This window comes from Astyanax mexicanus, chromosome 22 (genome assembly GCF_023375975.1).
Source record: "Astyanax mexicanus isolate ESR-SI-001 chromosome 22, AstMex3_surface, whole genome shotgun sequence".
Lineage (NCBI taxonomy): Eukaryota > Metazoa > Chordata > Actinopteri > Characiformes > Acestrorhamphidae > Astyanax > Astyanax mexicanus.
This window is the reverse complement of record NC_064429.1, coordinates 37,194,880-37,217,008: the sequence shown is the minus strand read 5'-3', so window position 1 is coordinate 37,217,008 and position 22,129 is coordinate 37,194,880. Positions and strand designations below refer to the sequence as shown.

General features: G+C 39.9%; 1 protein-coding gene across 1 annotated transcript in view; it reads left to right on the top strand.

The window, feature by feature from the left end:
- The window catches only part of npffr1l2 (neuropeptide FF receptor 1 like 2), an 89,610-nt gene that overhangs the window by 65,463 nt on the left and 2,018 nt on the right, over positions 1 to 22,129 (top strand). Inside the window, exons 2-3 of the mRNA XM_022664731.2 lie at positions 6,560 to 6,960; positions 19,947 to 20,046. Of these exons, the coding sequence (XP_022520452.1) occupies positions 6,570 to 6,960; positions 19,947 to 20,046 (491 nt within the window). The 5' untranslated portion in view covers positions 6,560 to 6,569. The remainder of the gene's footprint in view (positions 1 to 6,559; positions 6,961 to 19,946; positions 20,047 to 22,129) is intronic.

Below are 22,129 nucleotides of genomic sequence, written 5' to 3'. Positions count from 1 at the left end.
CCACGACCTCATCCCCAACTCTCCAACTCATCCAAACCCCTCTCAAAAGTATTGGGACACCAGATTATTTATTGCTTTTCCTTATATCTACTGTCCAATTGTTTTCTGGAATAGCATTGTTTTGGGACGCCTGCTCATTGTTTTTTTCCTTCACAACTCAGATTATAAGTTATTAAGGTTATTAAAAAATAGTATCTTGCTTTTGTTTGAGTAACTGTCTCTACTGTCCAAATAGTTTTTGAAATTTAATTGCTGGTAGGATTTGATTGCATTTAACCTTTACTAGAGGTCAATTAGTGATGTTGGATCATCCCCAACTCCCCAACTCATCCCAAAAGTATTGGGACACCTGCTCATTAATAGTTTCTTCCTTTATCTACTGAGAAAAGCAAAACGAGTGTTATTGAAGATTTTGGATAATCACCACATCCACAACTCCCCAACTCGTCCCAAAAGTATTGGGACACCAGCTCTTTCATAGCTTTTTCCATCTGAAATCATAGGTTTTGAAAAAGATTTCAGTGATGTCTGTGAAGATGTTGGGTCTTCTCCACCCCATTCCCATCCCCAACTCTCGAATTTGTCCCAAAAGTATTGGGACAAATGCTCATTTCATTTCTCATGCTTTGTCCTTCCAAAGTCAAAGACATTTTGGACTTTTGTTGGAGTAAATGTCTCAACTGTCCTAAATGATTGTAGAATCACATTGCTGTGAGTGGGTGAAGTCAGTTTGTGAAGATGTTGCATCACTCATCCAAACCCCTCTCAAAAGTATTGGGACACCAGCTTTTTATTAATCTTGTGATGTAATGTCCAATTAGATTATGGATTGCATTGCTGTGATGTTTTGATTGCATTCATCCATAAAAGCACCCCACCTTAACTCCCCAACTTATGCTAAAAGTATTGGGACAAGTATTTTCTTTTTTCTACTGTCCAATTGGATTTTGGAATGCAAAAGGAAGGTTCTTGAACTCTCCAACTGTCTCTACTGTCCAATTTGGTTTTGCAATTGCATTGCTGTTGCAACCGCCACCTCATCCTCAACTTTTTAACTCTTCCAAACTGCTCCATCCAAAGTATTGGGACACCAACTTATCCATTGTATCTACTGTCCAATTAGATATTGGAATTGCAATGGGGTTTTGGAGTTTTTGGGTTTTGATTGCATTCGCCCACAAATAGCGTGTTAATGAAGGTGCTGTCCACCTCATCCCCAATTCTCCAACTCGTCCTAACAGTTTTGAGATGCCAGCTAATTGTTTTTTCCTTCTAAAATTAAGTGCATATATAAATAAATCACTTTATCCTGTCTCTACTGTGCAAATAGATTTTGGAATCACATTTCTGTAAGGATTTTATTGCATTCAGCCATCACTAGTGGTCAGTTAGTGAAGATATTGGATCATCATCACCTCATTCCAATCCCCAACTCCCCAAATTATCCCATCTGAAAGTATTGGATGGAGCTCCATCATTGCAGAGAAGGCAGTTCTGTGCAGGTAGAGCAGGTGTGGAATAGCTTCAGGGGGACGGTGGGGGTGTTGGTTTGAACTTCCTGCAGGTACTACACTGTTCTTCAGTTCTGACTTTTCTCACACTGATATAAATTCAGTATAAAACCTTTGATTCAGGGCAGAAAGTGAGATTCACATCATTAAACTTCTCTCGGAAGATCTGATGCAATCGTCTCCAGGTGGAGCAGAATTTCAAGGGGAGTTTTTGTGTAAAATCTACTGGAATCAAAGCCATGAAGAATTGAGACAAGAGCAAGAAGTGAAAAGTCCACCTCAGTTTCTGAATCAGTTTCTCTGATTTTGTTATTTATAGGTTTATGTTTGAGTAAAATTAACATTGTTGTTTTATTCTATAAACTACAGACAACATTTCTCCCAAATTCCAAATAAAAATATTCTCATTTAGAGCATTTATTTACAGAAAATGAGAAATGACTGAAATAACAAAAAAGATGCAGAGCTTTCAGACCTCAAATAATGCAAAGAAAACAAGTTCATATTCATAAAGTTTTAAGAGTTCAGAAATCAATATTTGGTGGAATAACCCTGGTGGTTTTTAATCACAGTTTTTTTCATGCATCTTGGCATCATGTTCTCCTCCACCAGTCTTACACACTGCTTTTGGATAACTTTATGCTGCTTTACTCCTGGTGCAAAAATCCTTTCTTTTCAGTCAATGTTTTTCTTTTTATCTTTTTTCCTATATAGTAAATGAGGAATCATGTAGTATGATGAACTTCTCCTGTTCAGTAGAGGCAACTCTTGCTCTTCCTTTCCTGTGGCGATCCTGATAAGTGCCAGTTTTATCATCATAACCTTTTTGATGGTTTTTGTGATGATCAAAATCCTTTCATTTTTCCAAAAATCATCAGAGCTCCTTATGTATGAATTCTATCAGTCAGGTATTAAGCAGCAGTAAAGACACTCCACTGAAGTACAGAGTTATACAGGAGATTCAGTTTAGTTCTTCAGCATCGAGACTGGAGCTGCATTAGCATTAGCTGCTAACTGCACTGTGCTAGCTCTTTCGCTGTTCAGAGGTGAGTATGTCGGACTGTGGTCTGCGTATTTACCGTATTAAAACAAGCTACTTGGGACAAATGCTAGCTAATATCACCCTGGCTTTATTGGAACTCGTAGGGTCTCTCAATGTAGCGCTGTCACTAACCCCGGATAGCCGTGAATGCTAATGCTAATGCTAATTCTAATGCTGCTGCACCCAGCCTTAGTGGAAATCTGGAAATCTCATCTTACTGTAAATAAACGGAAGTGCTTTACTCACCCAAATAAACCTGTAAGACCTGCCGAATTAGAAGGAAAACGTGACGTCACCCCTGTTCCTTACTAGTGTCGCATAATGCACCTTATAATCCAGTGCGCCTTATGTATGAACCATGTATAGACCAGAAAATAGATCAAATTATTGATAGTGCACCTTATACTGCAAAAAAAAAAAAAAAAAAAAAAAAAAAAATATATATATATATATATATATATATATATATATATATATATATATATATATATATATATATATATATATATTCTGGGGATGTGGGGTTTTACAGTCAGGCTTTAATTCTGTTCATAAATCTTGAATATTGGAGATTTTATTCCCAGACATCCTGTTGGAGAGGTGGGTAGTGATGTATCAGTGATTCTCTCTGCAGTTTTCTGCTTTATTATTTTATAAAAGTCGGCTGTTCTGGACTGAGAGTACGAGCTGGACCTTGGACTGAGTTCCTGGGTCAGAATCACATTTATTAATTATAAGAACTGAAATATAAATAACAAGGATGAACTTTTGATGGGAATAATACCAAATAATACCAAAACTCTGATGGTTTCATGGTTCCACATTGCAAAGCAAATATGCTCTTATCTAGGAGTATCGTAAAAAAAAAAAATATTAATATTACGTAGTATTGTGATTTTATTTTGAAATACTGTGTTCAGATGTAAATATTGGTGTCAGAAGTGGTTCATACAGTGTTGGGTCTAAACTAGATTACAGTGTTGGACAGTTGCAGATCCCACTGTTCTGATTGCTTTTATTTAGATGTAATAAATAAAATAATGTATTTTTAAAAGTATGACAGTGTTTTAAAAACTGGTGGTTGATAAGGTGTTGCTATGAGATTGGCATCTCGTCAAAATGCCTTTGAGAACAAATTCACTCGTTTTTGACCCACACTTTTTCCCATTCATCCCTTCTTAATCCTATTTATTTCTATTCTTTTTCAACAACATTTCAACATTTTCAACACCTGCAAACAACTTGACAACCTAATAGCATCACATTGCCACCCATACCTTAGAGTTAATAAATGTCTGATCAGTTTTATACTGAAATGTGTACTTTTGTCCTCAAAACAGAACTATATCAAATGTTTCAGCACTGCAGACATTGAGTTTTTTTTATCATTTTGAACTCCAGTTATAAGCCTGATCAGACTCTCTTAAACAGCTCTGGTGGTGCAGGAGGTGTGTTTTGGCAGTATGTATTCCATTGGTAGTATGTAGCCGCTGCTCCTGACTCCCAGTCACCAACTGGGTCAGATATCTAGCATGAACGAACAACTGTTGGCGACTGAAGAACTGGGCTAAAATCGTGTATTGTGAACCTGGCTTTAGACTTTAGCATTCAACTAGCAATGCTTTAGGAACCAATAGCTATGCCACAGCAACACCTTAGCAACCACCTAGAAACACCTATGTAACCAGTGGCGACCAATTTTCTTGTGCAACCACTGCATTTTTTAAAATGCACATGTATGATCCTTTAGTTGACGTTTAAGTGCTTTCCTGCTTGAGAGGGTCCTGTTAATTAGCAGATTACCTGGATCAGGTGTGTTGGAAGCAGGTAAACACTAAAAGGGGCGGAGCAGGAGGTGCGGGAGGTCCTCCGGGAGCAGGATTAGGAAACGCTGATCTGAGTCTTCCATTCTTTAACAGTAGCAGAGCTTAAATCAGCTGTTTATCGAGCGCTGGTTCTGCATTAGTGTCCCCGGAGTCGACTCTACTCCTCGCTCCATTTTAATTTATCTCTACATAATTTAATCCTGTCTGCATCTCCTGCGCTGGTAATACACGCTGCTGTATCGACTGGCTGGTGTGTGTGCGTCTCTGTGTGTTTATCTCAGGGTAAAATTAACGAAGAATTCCCTAGATATCATTATTCCCCTATAGGATCCCATTCATTATTTTAACATGAACCAAACTACTGTACCTGACCCATACACAGCGGTTCAGATACTTTTTAAAAGTAGTACCATAGCAACACCCTGGCAACAACAGTACAACATCCTAGTAACACCTTGGAGACCAACAGCTATACCATAGAAACACCATAGCAACAATACTACAACATCCTAGCAGCACTGTAGAGACCAACAGCTATACCATAGCAACACCCTAGCAACAATAATACAGCATCCTAACAGCACCATAGAGACCAACAGTTATACCATAGCAACACCCTGGCAACAACAAAACTAGCTCCTAGTAACACCTCAGAAACTACAATTTGATCCGTACTTATATATTTAATGTTTTCTTTTCATATCAACATTTTGGCAACCAACCCCTTTCCATTGCAACTCCCTAGCAACACCTTAGTAATCAGTAGCTGTACCATAGCAATACCCTAGCAACAATAAAACAAGCTCCTAGTTACACTTTATCACCTACATTTTGACCTGTACTTGTATATTTGATGTTTTCTTTTTATGTCAACATTTTGGCAACCAACCCCTTTTCGTAGCAACACCCTAGCAACACCTTCACAACCAATAGCTATACCACAGCAACACCTTACTGTGTCAGCAATTCCATAGCAACACCCTAGCAACAACAAAACAACTTCCTAGCAACACTTTAGAAACCAACAGCTATACCACAGCAACACTTTATTATGTGTTCTCTGGCAATTCCCTAGCCGCTCCTTAGCAACCAACAGATATACAATAGCTGCACATTTTCAGACAACACAGTCTTGTTTAATTGCTATCCCATAGTATATGTCTGTAGGCAAGTATATGTCTGTGTTCAATAGCTATTGCATTGCTACTCCCTAGCAATTCCCTAGCAACCAACAGATATACAGTAGCAGCACATTTTCAGAGTAACAACACAGTCTTGTGTTGCTATGGTGTATCTGTTGGTTGCTAAGGTGTTGCTAAGGAGTTGCTGTGGTATAGCTATTGAACACACACTCACACACTCACACACACCTACCAGTCAATACATAATTTTCAAAGTGGTAACACAGTACACTTTTGCTGTGGTATAGCTGTTGGTTGATAAGGTGTTGCTAAGGAGTTGCCATGGTTTAGCTATTGAACACAGACACGACACACACGGACATACACACTCTGAAAATTATGTATTGGCAGGTTGGTGTTTTTGTGTTTAATAGCTATCCCATAGCAACACCCTAGAAACAGCTATACCACAGCAACACTTTACTGTTTTCATTACTCTGAAAATGATGTATTAACTGTCTGGCGTGTATATGTCTGTGTTCAATAGCTATTGCATTGCTACTCCCTAGCAATTCCCTAGCCACACCATAGCAACCAACAGATATACAATAGCAGCACATTTTCAGAGTAACAACACTTTTGTTTTGTTTGTCTTTTGTTGCTACGGTGTATCTGTTGGTTGCTAAGGTGTTGCTACGAAGTTGCTGTCGTAAAGCTATTGAACACACACTCACACACACACACACATACACCTACCAGTACTGTACAGTACAGTGTTGCTGTGGTATAGCTGTTGGTTGATACGGTGTTGCTAAGGAGTTGCCATGGTTTAGCTATTGAACACAGACACGACACACACGGACATACACACTCTGAAAATTATGTATTGGCAGGTTGGTGTTTGTGTTTAATAGCTATCCCATAGCAACAACCTAGCAACACTTTAGAAACCAACTGCTATACCACAGCAACGCTTTACTGTTTTCATTACTCTGAAAATGAGGTATTAACAGTCTGTCCTGTGTTTATATACTGTATATGTCTCTGTGTTTTTCCCAGCATTCTCGTGATGAAGAATTCTCTGGATATCTGGGACGGCACGCCGGCGGCGTTATCAGATATGGAGGCGTTATCAGATCTGTCTGATCTCTACCTGAACTCCAGTCTCCTGAACATCTCCACCAACAGCAGCAGCAGCAGCAGCAGCACCTCCAACCTCACCTCCGTCACCTACTACCCCTACTACCAGCACTCGCTGCCCGTCGCCGCCAGCCTCACGCTGGCGTACCTCTTCATCTTCCTGCTGTGCATGGTGGGAAACGGCCTGGTCTGTCTGATCGTTCTGGAGAACCGGCGCATGAGAACCGTCACCAACCTCTTCATCCTCAACCTCGCGGTGAGCGACCTGCTGGTGGGCGTGTTCTGCATCCCCACCACACTGGTGGACAATCTGATTACAGGTAACACACACACACACACAGATAAATAATTATCAACTAAGAACATAAGAATTAAAAAAATCTAACTAGATAAATAAATAAATAATTAAAACAAATAAAATAAAAAATTACAGCAAATCAATTTCCAAGTCCACATTCTTCTTTCCTGTACAGTAGAGACAGTTACTCCAACAAAAGCAGCATAAACTCTTTTTAATATCCTTCATTTCCAAAGAAATAATGAATGAAAAAATGTGTCCAATTCTTTTGTCTCTTTACTTTTGGACGTGTCATCTCTCTATTAATATCAGGAGTGAATGAGATAGTAGATAATAGAGATTAGAGATGACAGATCATCAATTGTTCCTCCCTGATCTTGAGTTAAAAAGCTCTCATAATAATCATTCACATAATATGAATCCTGCTCTGACAGGGTGCATGCAGTATTAAAGAGGAAGAGTAGATAAAAGAGAGGAACGACAGGCAGTGTTTAGAGGTCTATATAAAACAAATCCTCTCTTTACGCTGATCTAAATGTCGGCGCAGACGCGAGTGGCTGCCTGTTCCAGGAGCTCCGCCTCTTTGTGTGTTTTTCCGAGTTTCTTTTTTACATTTATTTACCGTCTCTGTATTACTACACACATCTAGTGTGCATCTTATTTATATCTTAAGGATGTTTTTAGTGTAAATATGTGGGGCGGCGATGAATATCGAGTTTATTCCCATGAAGAACTGCTGGCCCTCCGACCCGCGGGACGTGGGGGCATTGTCCACACAATACCGGGGGAACTAAGGAGGGGGTACCGAGGCTGCAGGGCCGGAGCTAAGCTAAAGGCTAAGCTAAAGGCTAGGAAGACGGAGAAGCGCTGGAGGTACTAACCCTCCGTTCCGTCGGTGGTTATGGGGAATGTAAACTCACTGACCAACAAAACCGACAAGCTAGCCTGTCTTTTTTTTTTCTACAATTTCACCTCGGGGATCAATAAAGTATTATCTAAACATCAAAACTGAGCTGTAGAGTTTTCTATGAAAGGTTCTTTAAACAATGCAATAAAATTGCATTTAATTATTTTTTTTCTTCAGAGTAAAGCGGCAGTGTTTGGCTACACAAGTCTTGGTACACAAGTCTTGTACTCCCGTACTTGCCAAGTATGGACTTGGTAAGCTCGGATCGCGAGTGCGTGCTCCCGAGGACGGGAGGAAGCGGGACTTTTATTCTGTAATTGGAACAGCCGTGTACTTGATGATGTCACCCTCTCAGAGGAGCGGAAAGCATTGTTCCAAAATGTAGAAGCACGATTTCCCCACATAAACCTCTAAGGGGAAGGGATAGGGGCTTGTTAGCTCTATATCACCATAGTTTAATATGTATTTTCAATGTTTTATGGCCAAATTCTTCATAACAAGCATCATAAGATCGCTAGTAGTTTGTCTCAGTAGCTAACTAGCTAACTTTCCCGTTCCACCTTAAATGGAGCAATTGAGTAAGGAGATTGAGAGTGTGAAGCCTGCTGCCATCAGGGAGGAGACTGCGGAGTCTCGGGGCGAGGACCAGCAGACTGCGAGACAGCCCCATCCATCAGGCTGTGAGGATGCTGAACTCTCTTCCTGCTCTACCCCCCATCCCAATCCTGCCCCCAGCACACACTCACTCAGCATCCTGACCCCCCACTAATACAGTACTGAAACTCTGCACTACAATGCACAAAGTACTGGTCCCTTCCAAACGGACTTGCACTACACACCTAATATCTGATATACTTGCACTGTCAATTCGCACTTTAATTCCCCAAAAACTGTGAACTTTAAGAACTTTACGCACTCATTCACTTTACCAGCCTTAAGCTATATACCATATACCGTATTTGCACTACTGTTATTTACTATTTTTACTGTCATTCCATCTCAATCACCATCAATATTGCACTATTGTCTTACGTATGTTTATTGTGTCTTGCTGTATTGAACATATAGTGTCTCCCACTCTTTTATATTATATCTATTTCTTTTTTTTTTTACTTATATTTATATATCTATTCCTCCCCCACACCACTGCACCTTGTTTTTGTCTCATGTATGTCTATTTGTGTCCCTGCTGTATTGTACCCATAGTGTCTCCCATTCTCCTTTATTATATCTATTATCTGTACTTGCTGTAAAATTGGGAAGGAGAGTAACGTAATTTCAATTCTCTGTATGTCCTGTACATATGCAGTACTGACAATAAAACTACTTGACTTGACTTGACTTGAATAAAGAGATTGGGGCATTTAGTGAGGAGATGTGGGTGCAGTATTGAGACATTGAGTAAAGGGACATTGAGTAAGGAGATTGAGAGTGTGAATAAAGAGATTGGGTCATTGATTAAGGAGATGTGGGTGGAGTATTGAGACATTGAGTATTGGGACATTGAGTAAGGAGATTGGTTCTTCTGTTTTATCGCTTATAGAACCTTTTGTAGCAGCTGTGGAACCAAATGTGTATCACTGAAGTTCTCTGATAGCTAAAGGTAATTTGATTGGTTAATGTAACGCAGCGCTGGTATAACGCAGTGGTTTAATTGGTTATAATCGGTGGTTGAGCGTTTTATATTCTGTTTCTTCAGGCTGGAAGAGAACCTTCAGTCTTTTCACTTTAAATAGATTAGTTTTGGTTTCGGTGATCAGAGCCCCCCTGAGCCGTGATGCTTCCCCACAGAGATGTGAAGTTCTCTGACAGCGGAGTGGCGTGGCGTGGTGGATAACACGGTATCAGCAGCCGAGCGTGGCGTGGTGGATAACACGGTATCAGTGAGCAGAGCGCTGCGGGTGAACGCCGGCTCCAGTGATCTGTTCGGTTTCGATTTAAATTTCGTCGTGTTTGTTTGTCTGGTTTCCGTCACGGTTGAGCCGGTGTTCTCCCGGTGTTCTCCGCGGTGGAGATATCGGATACTTGATTTGATGAAGAGGCTCTGAGGGGAATTGAATGCGTGATGGTAGGAAGCGGCGGCGGCGGTGATGATGATGATGAAGAGGAGGAGGAGGAAGCTGTATCCGACTACACAGATATTCATGAGGGTTATTTTCTTTTGATCAAGAGCTTCTGAATACCTGCTTTACTGAACTCAACGACTTACTGCCAACCGTCTCAACTTCAGACCGGAGAAAAACTGTCAGAATTACAACCATGCTGAGAACTTTCAGGAAATAAATACATTTAAAAACACATTACTTTAGTAAAAACATTACTGTAGGAAATGGCTTATGTATAGTGTGGTAAAGGGGGTCAATTAGGGATTAAGTACTGAAAAGTACTGAAAAGTATAGTATTATATAGTACTAAAATTGGTTAAATAATGTATTAAAATAATCTCAAAAGATTCTGTCTTATACTCTGAAAATGACACTACCATTAGCGACTCAAATTACCATTACCCCTCAGAGCGTCTCTCAGTTTCAGTCCATTTAGGGGTCTGTCATTTTTATGCAAATAAGCTGTTGCTGGCCACACCCCATGATTGTGCTAAGCATTTACCACACGTTGCAAAAGTCAAACAAACTCATTATTTAAAAGTTCTTACATCTCCCTCATTTGCCGACTTGCCACAGACAGTGGATATAGATTCCTCCCTCAAACAAAGTCTGGACTAATCTGCTGTGTTCATGGTAATGAATCAGCAATAAAAAAGGTTCTAAACATTACTGTAACTTGTTCTATCTTGGTGAGATTTTAATCTCAGTATCTTCATGAGAGAGAGTCTCCTGGAATTTCTCAGCGTCTTGAAGGAAGGAGTTCCTGGAGGTGCTGAACAATAGCTTCTGCTTTTCCTTCACACTGTGAAAGAAGCTCCAGCTCATCCCAATTAAATCACCTCAAATCAATTAAACCATCTCAGTTCATCAGGTTTAGATCAGGAGATTAATGTGGAGGAATAACACTTTTTTTAAACTATTTACTACAGAATTACATACGAGTCCCTTAATCGTTTTCATGTTTTTAATAATAATCTACAATGTAGAAAATATATAAAATAAAGAAAGAAAGCATAAAAACACTGAATAAGAAGGAAGAAAAGTGTCCAAACTTTAGACTGGTATTGTATATAACCTATAATCTATCAGATTTCTGTATCAACTAAATTACTGGGTGGTTAAGGAGTTCACAAAGTTAAATCTGATTATAAAAGCAATATTTTAAAAGCATTGAAAGCTTTTGGTCTGCACTCTTTCATTTCCCACACAAAAGTCAACCTGACCCAGGAGCTCTCGACTCTCCGGTTCATTAATCTGAGAGGTGCTTGACAAAATTACACTCACTTTCCTGAAGGACGACTTTTCCTCTCTCTGTGGGCAGAGAAGAATGTAGCCGTGTGTTTAAAACTGAAGAACTAAAACGACCTAAGCAGTGTTTTTATCCGGAGGTGGACAGAATACTGCAGTTTCATTTGATCAATATCTTTATTACTGCAGTTCTTCTTCTCCTGTCAGATTAACTCTAATTCTAATTCTCTTCTCTGCTGAAACTGAGACTCAGTTCTTAACCATGTTAATCTAAAGAGCTAAAGGCTAAAGCTGCTGTTTCCATGTGGGTCAGCCAGACGTCTTCCTGTAGCAGGTTTTTTTCTCCAGTTTCTAAGAGTCTTTATTTGAAGGTGTAGGAAACACTGACCTAACTGCAAAAGTAAGATATGTGATTAAAAACATTAATAAAAAATGATTAAGAACACAAAAAAATAGCATTTGTTACCTGTCCCCATTCTCTAACTATACATTTTACCATGAAATATAATTATTAAAATCCTGCAGAGATGAAATTATTTTGTGTTGTTGTGTGACTCCAAATCCATCTATGCTTTAAAAATATTTTTCAGTGCCAGTAACATTAGTGAGTGCCAGGAACAGGAGTAAGTGATAGTAACAGGAGTGAGTACCAGTAACAGGAGTGAATTCCACTAACATGAGTGAGTTCTAGTTACAGGAGTGAGTTCCAGTAACAGGAGTGAATTCCACTAACAGGAGTGAGTTCTAGTTACAGGAGTGAGTTCTAGTAACAGGAGTGAGTTCCAGTAACAGGAGTGAGTTCTAGTAACAGGAGTGAGTACCAGTAACAGGAGTTAGTTCCAGTAACAGGAGTGAGTGCCAGAAACAGGAGTGAATTTCAGTAACAGGAGTTAGTTTCAGTAACAGTGAGTGCCAGGAACAGGAGTAAGTGATAGTAACAGGAGTGAATTCCACTAACAGGAGTGAGTTCTAGTAACAGGAGTGAGTACCAGTAACAGGAGTTAGCTCCAGTAACAGGAGTGAGTACCAGTAACAGGAGTGGGTGCCAGAAACAGGAGTGAATTTCAGTAACAGGAGTTAGTTTCAGTAACAGTGAGTGCCAGGAACAGGAGTAAGTGATAGTAACAGGAGTTAGTTCCAGTAACAGGAGTGAGTACCAGTAACAGGAGTAAGTGATAGTAACAGGAGTGAGTGCCAGTAACAGGAGTAAGTGATAGTAACAGGAGTGAGTTCCAGTAAAAGGAGTGAGTACCAGTAACAGGAGTTAGTTTCAGTAACAGTGAGTGCCAGGAACAGGAGTAAGTGATAGTAACAGGAGTAAGTTCCAGTAACAGGAGTGAGTACCAGTAACAGGAGTAAGTGATAGTAACAGGAGTGAGTGCCAGTAACAGGAGTAAGTGATAGTAACAGGAGTGAGTTCCAGTAAAAGGAGTGAGTGCCAGTAACAGGAGTTAGTTCCAGTAACAGGAGTTAGTTCCAGTAACAGGAGTAAGTGATAGTAACAGGAGTGAGTGCCAGTAACAGGAGTAAGTGATAGTAACAGGAGTGAGTTCCAGTAAAAGGAGTGAGTAACAGTAACAGGAGTTAGTTTCAGTAACAGTGAGTGCCAGGAACAGGAGTAAGTGATAGTAACAGGAGTGAGTACCAGTAACAGGAGTAAGTGATAGTAACAGGAGTGAGTGCCAGTAACAGGAGTAAGTGATAGTAACAGGAGTGAGTTCCAGTAACAGGATTGAGTGCCAGTAACAGGAGTGAGTTCCAGTAACAGGAGTTAGTTCCAGTAACAGGAGTGAGTACCATTAACAGGAGTTAGTTCCAGTAACAGGAGTGAGTACCAGTAACAGGAGTAAGTGATAGTAACAGGAGTGAGTGCCAGTAACAGGAGTAAGTGATAGTAACAGGAGTGAGTGCCAGAAACAGGAGTGAGTTCCAGTAACAGGAGTGAGTGCCAGAAACAGGAGTGAATTTCAGTAACAGGAGTTAGTTTCAGTAACAGTGAGTGCCAGGAACAGGAGTGAGTGCCAGGAACAGGAGTAAGTGATAGTAACAGGAGTGAGTGCCAGTAACAGGAGTAAGTGATAGTAACAGGAGTGAGTTCCAGTAAAAGGAGTGAGTACCAGTAACAGGAGTTAGTTTCAGTAACAGTGAGTGCCAGGAACAGGAGTAAGTGATAGTAACAGGAGTTAGTTCCAGTAACAGGAGTGAGTACCAGTAACAGGAGTAAGTGATAGTAACAGGAGTGAGTGCCAGTAACAGGAGTAAGTGCCAGTAACAGGAGTAAGTGATAGTAACAGGAGTGAGTTCCAGTAAAAGGAGTGAGTGCCAGTAACAGGAGTTAGTTCCAGTAACAGGAGTTAGTTCCAGTAACAGGAGTAAGTGATAGTAACAGGAGTGAGTGCCAGTAACAGGAGTAAGTGATAGTAACAGGAGTGAGTTCCAGTAAAAGGAGTGAGTAACAGTAACAGGAGTTAGTTTCAGTAACAGTGAGTGCCAGGAACAGGAGTAAGTGATAGTAACAGGAGTGAGTACCAGTAACAGGAGTAAGTGATAGTAACAGGAGTGAGTGCCAGTAACAGGAGTAAGTGATAGTAACAGGAGTGAGTTCCAGTAACAGGATTGAGTGCCAGTAACAGGAGTGAGTTCCAGTAACAGGAGTTAGTTCCAGTAACAGGAGTGAGTACCATTAACAGGAGTTAGTTTCAGTAACAGGAGTGAGTACCAGTAACAGGAGTAAGTGATAGTAACAGGAGTGAGTGCCAGTAACAGGAGTAAGTGATAGTAACAGGAGTGAGTGCCAGAAACAGGAGTGAGTTCCAGTAACAGGAGTGAGTGCCAGAAACAGGAGTGAATTTCAGTAACAGGAGTTAGTTTCAGTAACAGTGAGTGCCAGGAACAGGAGTGAGTGCCAGGAACAGGAGTAAGTGATAGTAACAGGAGTGAGTGCCAGTAACAGGAGTAAGTGATAGTAACAGGAGTGAGTTCCAGTAAAAGGAGTGAGTGCCAGTAACAGGAGTTAGTTCCAGTAACAGGAGTGAGTGCCAGTAACAGGAGTGAGTTCCAGTAACAGGAGTTAGTTCCAGCAACAGGAGTGAGTGCCAGTAACAGGAGTGAATGTCAATAACAGGAGTTAGTTCCAGTAACAGGAGTGAGTGCCAGTAACAGGAGTAAGTGATAGTAACAGGAGTGAGTGCCAGTAACAGGAGTAAGTGATAGTAACAGGAGTGAGTTCCAGTAAAAGGAGTGAGTGCCAGTAACAGGAGTTAGTTCCAGTAACAGGAGTTAGTTCCAGTAACAGGAGTGAGTGCCAGTAACAGGAGTGAGTACCAGTAACAGGAGTAAGTGATAGTAACAGGAGTGAGTGCCAGTAACAGGAGTAAGTGATAGTAACAGGAGTGAGTTCCAGTAACAGGAGTGAGTGCCAGTAACAGGAGTGAGTTCCAGTAACAGGAGTTAGTTCCAGCAACAGGAGTGAGTGCCAGTAACAGGAGTGAATGTCAATAACAGGAGTTAGTTCCAGTAACAGGAGTGAGTGCCAGTAACAGGAATGAGTGTCAATAACAGGAGTTAGTTTCAGTAACAGGAGTGACTTCCAGTAACAGAAGTAAGTACCAGTAACAGGAGTGAGTGTCAATAACAGGAGTTAGTTTCAGTAACAGGAGTGAGTTCCAGTAACATAAGTGAGTGCCAGAAACAGGAGTGAATTCCAGTAACAGAAGTGAGTTCCAGTAACAGGAGTGAGTACCAGTGACAGGAGTTAGTTTCAGTAACATTAGTGAGTGCCAGGAACAGGAGTAAGTGATAGTAACAGGAGTGAATTCCACTAACAGGAGTGAGTACCAGTAACAGGAGTTAGTTCCAGTAACAGGAGTTAGTTCCAGTAACAGGAGTGAGTACCAGTAACAGGAGTTAGTTCCAGTAACAGGAGTGAGTACCAGTAACAGGAGTAAGTGATAGTAACAGGAGTGAGTGCCAGTAACAGGAGTAAGTGATAGTAACAGGAGTGAGTGCCAGAAACAGGAGTGAGTTCCAGTAACAGGAGTGAGTGCCAGAAACAGGAGTGAGTGCCAGTAACAGGAGTGAGTGCCAGAAACAGGAGTGAATTCCAGTAACAGGAGTTAGTTTCAGTAACAGTGAGTGCCAGGAACAGGAGTAAGTGATAGTAACAGGAGTTAGTTCCAGTAACAGGAGTGAGTACCAGTAACAGGAGTGAGTTCCAGTAACAGGAGTGAGTTCCAGTAACAGGAGTGAGTGCCAGTAACAGGAGTGAGTGCCAGAAACAGGAGTGAATTCCAGTAACAGAAGTGAGTGCCAGTAACAGAAGTGAGTGCCAGAAACAGGAGTGAATTCCAGTAACAGAAGTGAGTTCCAGTAACAGGAATCTGTGCCACTAACAGGTGTGAGTTCCAGTAACAGGAGTGAGTGATAGTAACAGGAGTGAGTGTCAATAACAGGAGTTAGTTTCAGTAACAGGAGTGAGTTCCAGTAACATAAGTGAGTGCCAGAAACAGGAGTGAATTCCAGTAACAGAAGTGAGTTCCAGTAACAGGAGTGAGTGCCAGTAACAGGAGTAAGTGATAGTAACAGGAGTGAGTGCCAGTAACAGGAGTAAGTGATAGTAACAGGAGTGAGTGCCAGTAACAGGAGTGAGTTCCAGTAACAGGAGTGAGTGCCAGTAACAGGAGTGAATGTCAATAACAGGAGTTAGTTCCAGTAACAGGAGTGAGTGCCAGTAACAGGAATGAGTGTCAATAACAGGAGTTAGTTTCAGTAACAGGAGTGAGTACCAGTAACAGGAGTGAGTGTCAATAACAGGAGTTAGTTTCAGGAACAGACGTGAGTGCAAGTAACAGGAGTGAGTTCCAGTAACAGGAGTGAGTTCCAGTAACAGGAGTGAGTGCCAGTAACAGGAGTGAGTGCCAGTAACAGAAGTGAGTGCCAGAAACAGGAGTGAATTCCAGTAACAGAAGTGAGTTCCAGTAACAGGAATCTGTGCCACTAACAGGTGTGAGTTCCAGTAACAGGAGTGAGTGATAGTAACAGGAGTGAGTGTCAATAACAGGAGTTAGTTTCAGTAACAGGAGTGAGTTCCAGTAACATAAGTGAGTGCCAGAAACAGGAGTGAATTCCAGTAACAGAAGTGAGTTCCAGTAACAGGAGTGAGTGCCAGTAACAGGAGTAAGTGATAGTAACAGGAGTGAGTGTCAGTAACAGGAGTAAGTGATAGTAACAGGAGCGAGTACCAGTAAAAGGAGTGAGTGCCAGTAACAGGAGTTAGTTCCAGTAACAGGAGTGAGTGCCAGTAACAGGAGTGAGTTCCAGTAACAGGAGTTAGTTCCAGTAACAGGAGTGAGTGCCAGTAACAGGAGTGAGTGCCAGTAACAGAAGTGAGTGCCAGAAACAGGAGTGAATGTCAATAACAGGAGTTAGTTTCAGTAACAAGAGTGACTTCCAGTAACAGAAGTGAGTACCAGTAACAGGAGTTAGTTCCAGTAACAGGAGTGAGTGTTAATAACAGGAGTGAGTTCCAGTAACAGAAGTGAGTTCCAGTAACAGGAATCTGTGCCACTAACAGGTGTGAGTTCCAGTAACAGGAGTGAGTGATAGTAACAGGAGTGAGTGTCAATAACAGGAGTTAGTTTCAGTAACAGGAGTGAGTTCCAGTAACACTAGTGAGTGCCAGAAACAGGAGTGAATTCCAGTAACAGAAGTGAGTTCCAGTAACACTAGTGAGTGATAGTAACAGGAGTGAGTGTCAATAACAGGAGTTAGTTTCAGTAACAGGAGTGAGTTCCAGTAACACTAGTGAGTGCCAGAAACAGGAGTGAATTCCAGTAACAGAAGTGAGTTCCAGTAACACTAGTGAGTGCCAGTAACGGGAGTTAGTTCCAGTAACAGGAATGTGTGCCAGTAACAGGAGTGATTTGTTTTTTTGACATATATATCAATTATTTGAGCATGTCGTCAATCATTTCTTTAAAATAAAGTCTTCCTTGAGAGAAAATTAAAGTTAGTTAGAATTAGTGGACTTGCTTTTAAACATGCATTTTTTATGTCTCATGAGTTTTGGTAACAGGTCTGAGAAAAAATTACCCATCTTATCAGATTAGAAACCTTGTAAAAATAAAGTAAAGCTGCCTGAGCCTGAGCAGTACATGTTTTGAATAGTTAAATATATGTGTTATTTGTTGATAAAAAGATTAAATGAAAGATTAAAAATTAAGTTTAATTTGGAAGAGTTACAACAAGCAAATGGCTCCCACTCAGTGGAATGGTTCTTACTGTATATAATATACAGGGGTTGGACAATGAATCTGAAACACCTGGTTTTAGAGCACAGTAATTGATTGTGGTGACGGACAGTTCTGGTGGAAACAGGAGAGTTGAGGTGCACATTGAATTCTGCGTGATTTGATCAGCCGTGGTTTTATGTTTTTTTGGATACAATCCGGGTTAGCACCCGAACATCCCTTTCAGACAGCTTCCTCTTACAGCGTCCACAGTTAATCCTGTTGGATGTGGTTGGTCCTTCTTGGTGGTATGCTGACATTACCCTGGATACCGTGGCTCTTGATGCATCACAAAGACTTGCTGTCTTGGTCACAGATGCTCCAGCAAGACGTGCACCAACAATTTGTCCTCTTTTGAACTCTGGTATGTCTCCCATAATGTTGTGTGCATTGTAATATTTAGAGCAGAACTGTGCTCTTACCCTGCTAACTGAAACTTCACACTCTGCTCTTACTGGTGCAATGTGCAATTAATGAAGATTGAACACCAGGCTGCTTTTCATTTTTCATTGTCCAACCCCTGTATATTTTTCCATTCATCAGATTTCCAAATAAGTGATAAACTGCCTTGAAGCTAATGATTAAGCCTCTAAAAATGCATCCCAGAAGCTATACGAAAGCCATTGTTTTTGGTTATGCAGTTTTGACTTTTTTCATGTGTTAATTAAGAAAAATGCTGAAGAGATGCTGATCTTCTGAAAGCAGATACCGGACTACCTGCCAGGCGGCAATTAAGAGCCATTTACAGCCCCCTCCTCTCACACAGTGTCTAATGAAGAACACAGGCCATTAAAAGCTTATTTAAAGAGTTTATTTATGGTTTAAGGATGAAGCCCAGAGCCGTGGGCTTCCTGCAGGCTGGAGGGACGTGTGGACGTATGTGTAGAGCAGTGCAGTGAGTCACCAGGTGAATCATGGGAGTTTCAGATGTTATTATTGGAGAGTGACGAGGGCAGACGTGTCAGAACCCCATCGCTTTCTACCTGAGAGCATTCGCCCTCTTCCAAACCCTATAAACACACACACATATATACACACACACACACACACACATATACACACGTATATACACACACACACACACAGATATATACACACGTATATACACACACACACACACACACACACACACACAGATATGCTGGATATTGGAAATGCATGGCGTGAGGCTGTGGGCGGTCTGCTTTTAACCCCCACCGCGCGGCGGTACTCGTTCAGAGTAAAGTGTCGTCTTTTTCGAGGAGATAAACGCTGCCACTTTTATGTCATTCAGCTCTTTTTCAGTCTGTTTGTTGTTTGTTTATTTATTTATGTGTGTTTTTCATACAGAAACCCGATTTATTTATATTTATTTATATCCAGGGTGCAAATTATGGGAGGTATTGGGGGGTATTAAGACTTCAACCCCCCATAAAGGGGTCAAAACATTTAAATATACACTTCTTACATATAATGTTAATTTAAAAACTACAAATATATATATATATATATATATATATATATATACAATTTCGAAGTGAATCATAATGTTAGTAAGCATTCCTCTCATTTACCTGCCTGCTGCCTCATAACCAATAGTCAGGTGGGTGGCTTGCATCTAAGTTAAAGGAGAACCCCGGTGTAAAATGTTTTTTTCTTCTTTTATTGTAGTAAAACATGATAAAAGTTCTTATCTTTGATGAATAGCACACCTCCGTTCTCCCACAGCGTTCAGAGATCCAGAAATTTTAACAGTTTATCCAACAAACACCCTTCAGACTGGGAGATACGGGGCATAATTTACCCTGATAAATCACTTTTTACACCGTTATCCAGCTCAAAGTAGCTCCACACCTCCTTACTAGAATCCAAGAGGAGAGTCCTGACATTTAAAACGAGGCATTAATAACTTAAAAAGTGTAGAAGAAGCTTATTAAAAACCACTGATTACATCCCATAATGCTACTAGCTTCAGCTCTGAGCGCTGCCATTACTGTACTGATAATCACATAGATATATATACATAGACTCCACATAGCCTGTCTCCTGGCGCCGGCTGCTACATTATGTGGAGTCTATGTATACAGTATGTAAGTCTATGTGATTATCAGTACAGTGATGGCGGCGCTCGGAGCTGAAGCTAGTGGCATTATGGGATGTAATCAGTGTTTTTTAATAAGCTCTTTCTGCACTTTTTAAGTTATTAATGCCTCGTTTTAAATGTCAGGACTCTCCAGATTCTAGTAAGGAGGTGTGGAGCTACTTTGAGCTGGATAACAGTTTGTTTGTTGGATAAACTGTTAAAATTTCTGGACTTTAACGTAGAGAAAATGTGTTTTAATGCATGGTAACGGTTAAAGTGGAAAGAAAATGTGTTTTAAGGTGGAAGGGAAATGTGAACAACAAACTTAAAGCAACAATTATATATAACTGGACCCTGTTTATATCCCGTCTGTCTGTCTGTCTGTCTGTTGTCTCTCAGGATGGCCTTTCACAAACACTGTGTGTAAGATGAGTGGACTGGTGCAGGGCATGAGCGTCTCGGCCTCCGTCTTCACGCTGGTGGCCATCGCTGTGGACAGGTATGTTTGGGCAGGAATATACACTATAAGGTGAAAATCTCCATCTTGAGAAAGTGGTTCTTCTGTGGCGTCACCAAAAGATCCTTCTAAAGGTCTTTAAAGAGAGTCCGGAACCGGAGAGCAGCTCAGGGCAGCTCAGACGAGATAAAAGAGCTCAGAGGTATAAAGGGAGGAGATGCAAAATGAATATGAAAAGAGAGATGAGGTGAAGTAAAGTATCTATAAACAGGCTGGAGTGAGGAGTCACGAGATCTCCAGCTCCTCTCACTCCTCCACTCCTCCTATACTGAGAAGATTAAAGAGAGGAATATGAATAGAAAGTGGGAGGAGGACGGATGGAGAAAAAGAGAAGTGGAAGAGAAGCTAAAGAAATAATTAAATTGACCAATTGAGTACACAATGGTGCATCATGCATTCATGTGTGGAAGAGTACAAATTGCAGAATACGTTAAAAATGGTACAGAGAAGAATATAGAAAAGCCATTTTCTAGTTAAAAACAAACAAAAAATGTCCAAAAAGACGTGAATTCTGACTTATATTGACTTGTATTAACATGTATTGGAGGAGGCATTCACTGCTCCTCAACGTCCTAGTGTTAGAAATTGTTAGAAAGTAAAATAATTGAAAAAAAAAATAAATTATGTTCTTGATGCTTATAAGGCCCTATTTTAGTGATCTAATCGTGCACCATGCAGCTTGAATTAGGGCGTGTTGTCAGTGTGTCTTTGCTATCGTAACGTTGGGAAAAGTACACCTTGCTCATCTCGAAACACAGCGCAAAAGGCATGTACTATTTCACTAATAACCATTCATTAAAACATTATAATGCATTCATAAAGAATTAATAACCTGGCTATACGTAATTATAAAAAATTGCATAATGCATTCATAAAGCATTATAAAACCTGGCTATATATGTAATTGGCCTATAAATGCATTATAATGTATTATGTTTTTATATATATATATATAATTATGTATAGTTAGGTTTATAATCCCTTATGAATGCATTATAACATTATGCATTTTTTATACATTATAATGTATTCATAAAGCATTATAAACTGTCCTATACATAATTATACGTAAGTATTATAAACACAACTTATGATGCATTATCACAAAAAAAAAATGTAATTATAGCAATTTATAATGCAAACTGCTTTTGAAGTGAATTTTATAATAATTCTCTTCATTAATCATGAGTGTGTTTAATCATGTTTTGGGCGTAACATGAAATAATAAACCAATCAGAGTGTCTCTTTAAGAGCTCATCATTCTCTTTAAGAGTAGAATCAGGTGAGCTCTGACTTTGGTGGATTGCTATTGTAACGGTGCAGCTACCTGGACGTGTTCAACAAACTCTTCTCAGCAGAGGAAACTGAGCTGCTATGATTTCTCAAATTAAGCTAAAATATATAAGTGCATAACACCTTATAAAGCCTTATATACAGTCATTACTGTATAAAAGACATCATAGTGAGGCATAATAAAATTTACTTCATGTTTAAATTGCATATGAAAACTCACTTCACTTATATAAGCCTTATACATATAAGGCTTTATAATGTGTTACGCACATATAAAAGTTTAATTTGAGAAATCATAGCTGCATATTATAATGCATTATACCAAAATATACCAAATCTGTGTTATAGTGCATCACAACACTACATTGTACAATGTTCTTATGAACAGATATTATAAGGCATTATAAACCCTTTCTTTATAAACCCTTATACTTGTAGTTTAAAATGTGTTATGAATGTCGCTATTATACAGCCTTATTACAGTCATTATGAGGTACTATGCATGTCATATAATGCATGTCATTATGAATGCATTTATAATACATTACGAATACAGGGTTCGTAGAAAGTGTTACCAAAAATGTATATATATATATATATATATATATATATATATATATATATATATATATATAATAGGTACCACTTTAAAACAAGACTACCTTTATAAAGGGTTTATAAATGGTTTACAATTAGTTTATTAATGGTTACTAATTAGGTTGTAAATGCCTTAAAAATCATTAATAATCAGTTATAACACATACCTAGAAAG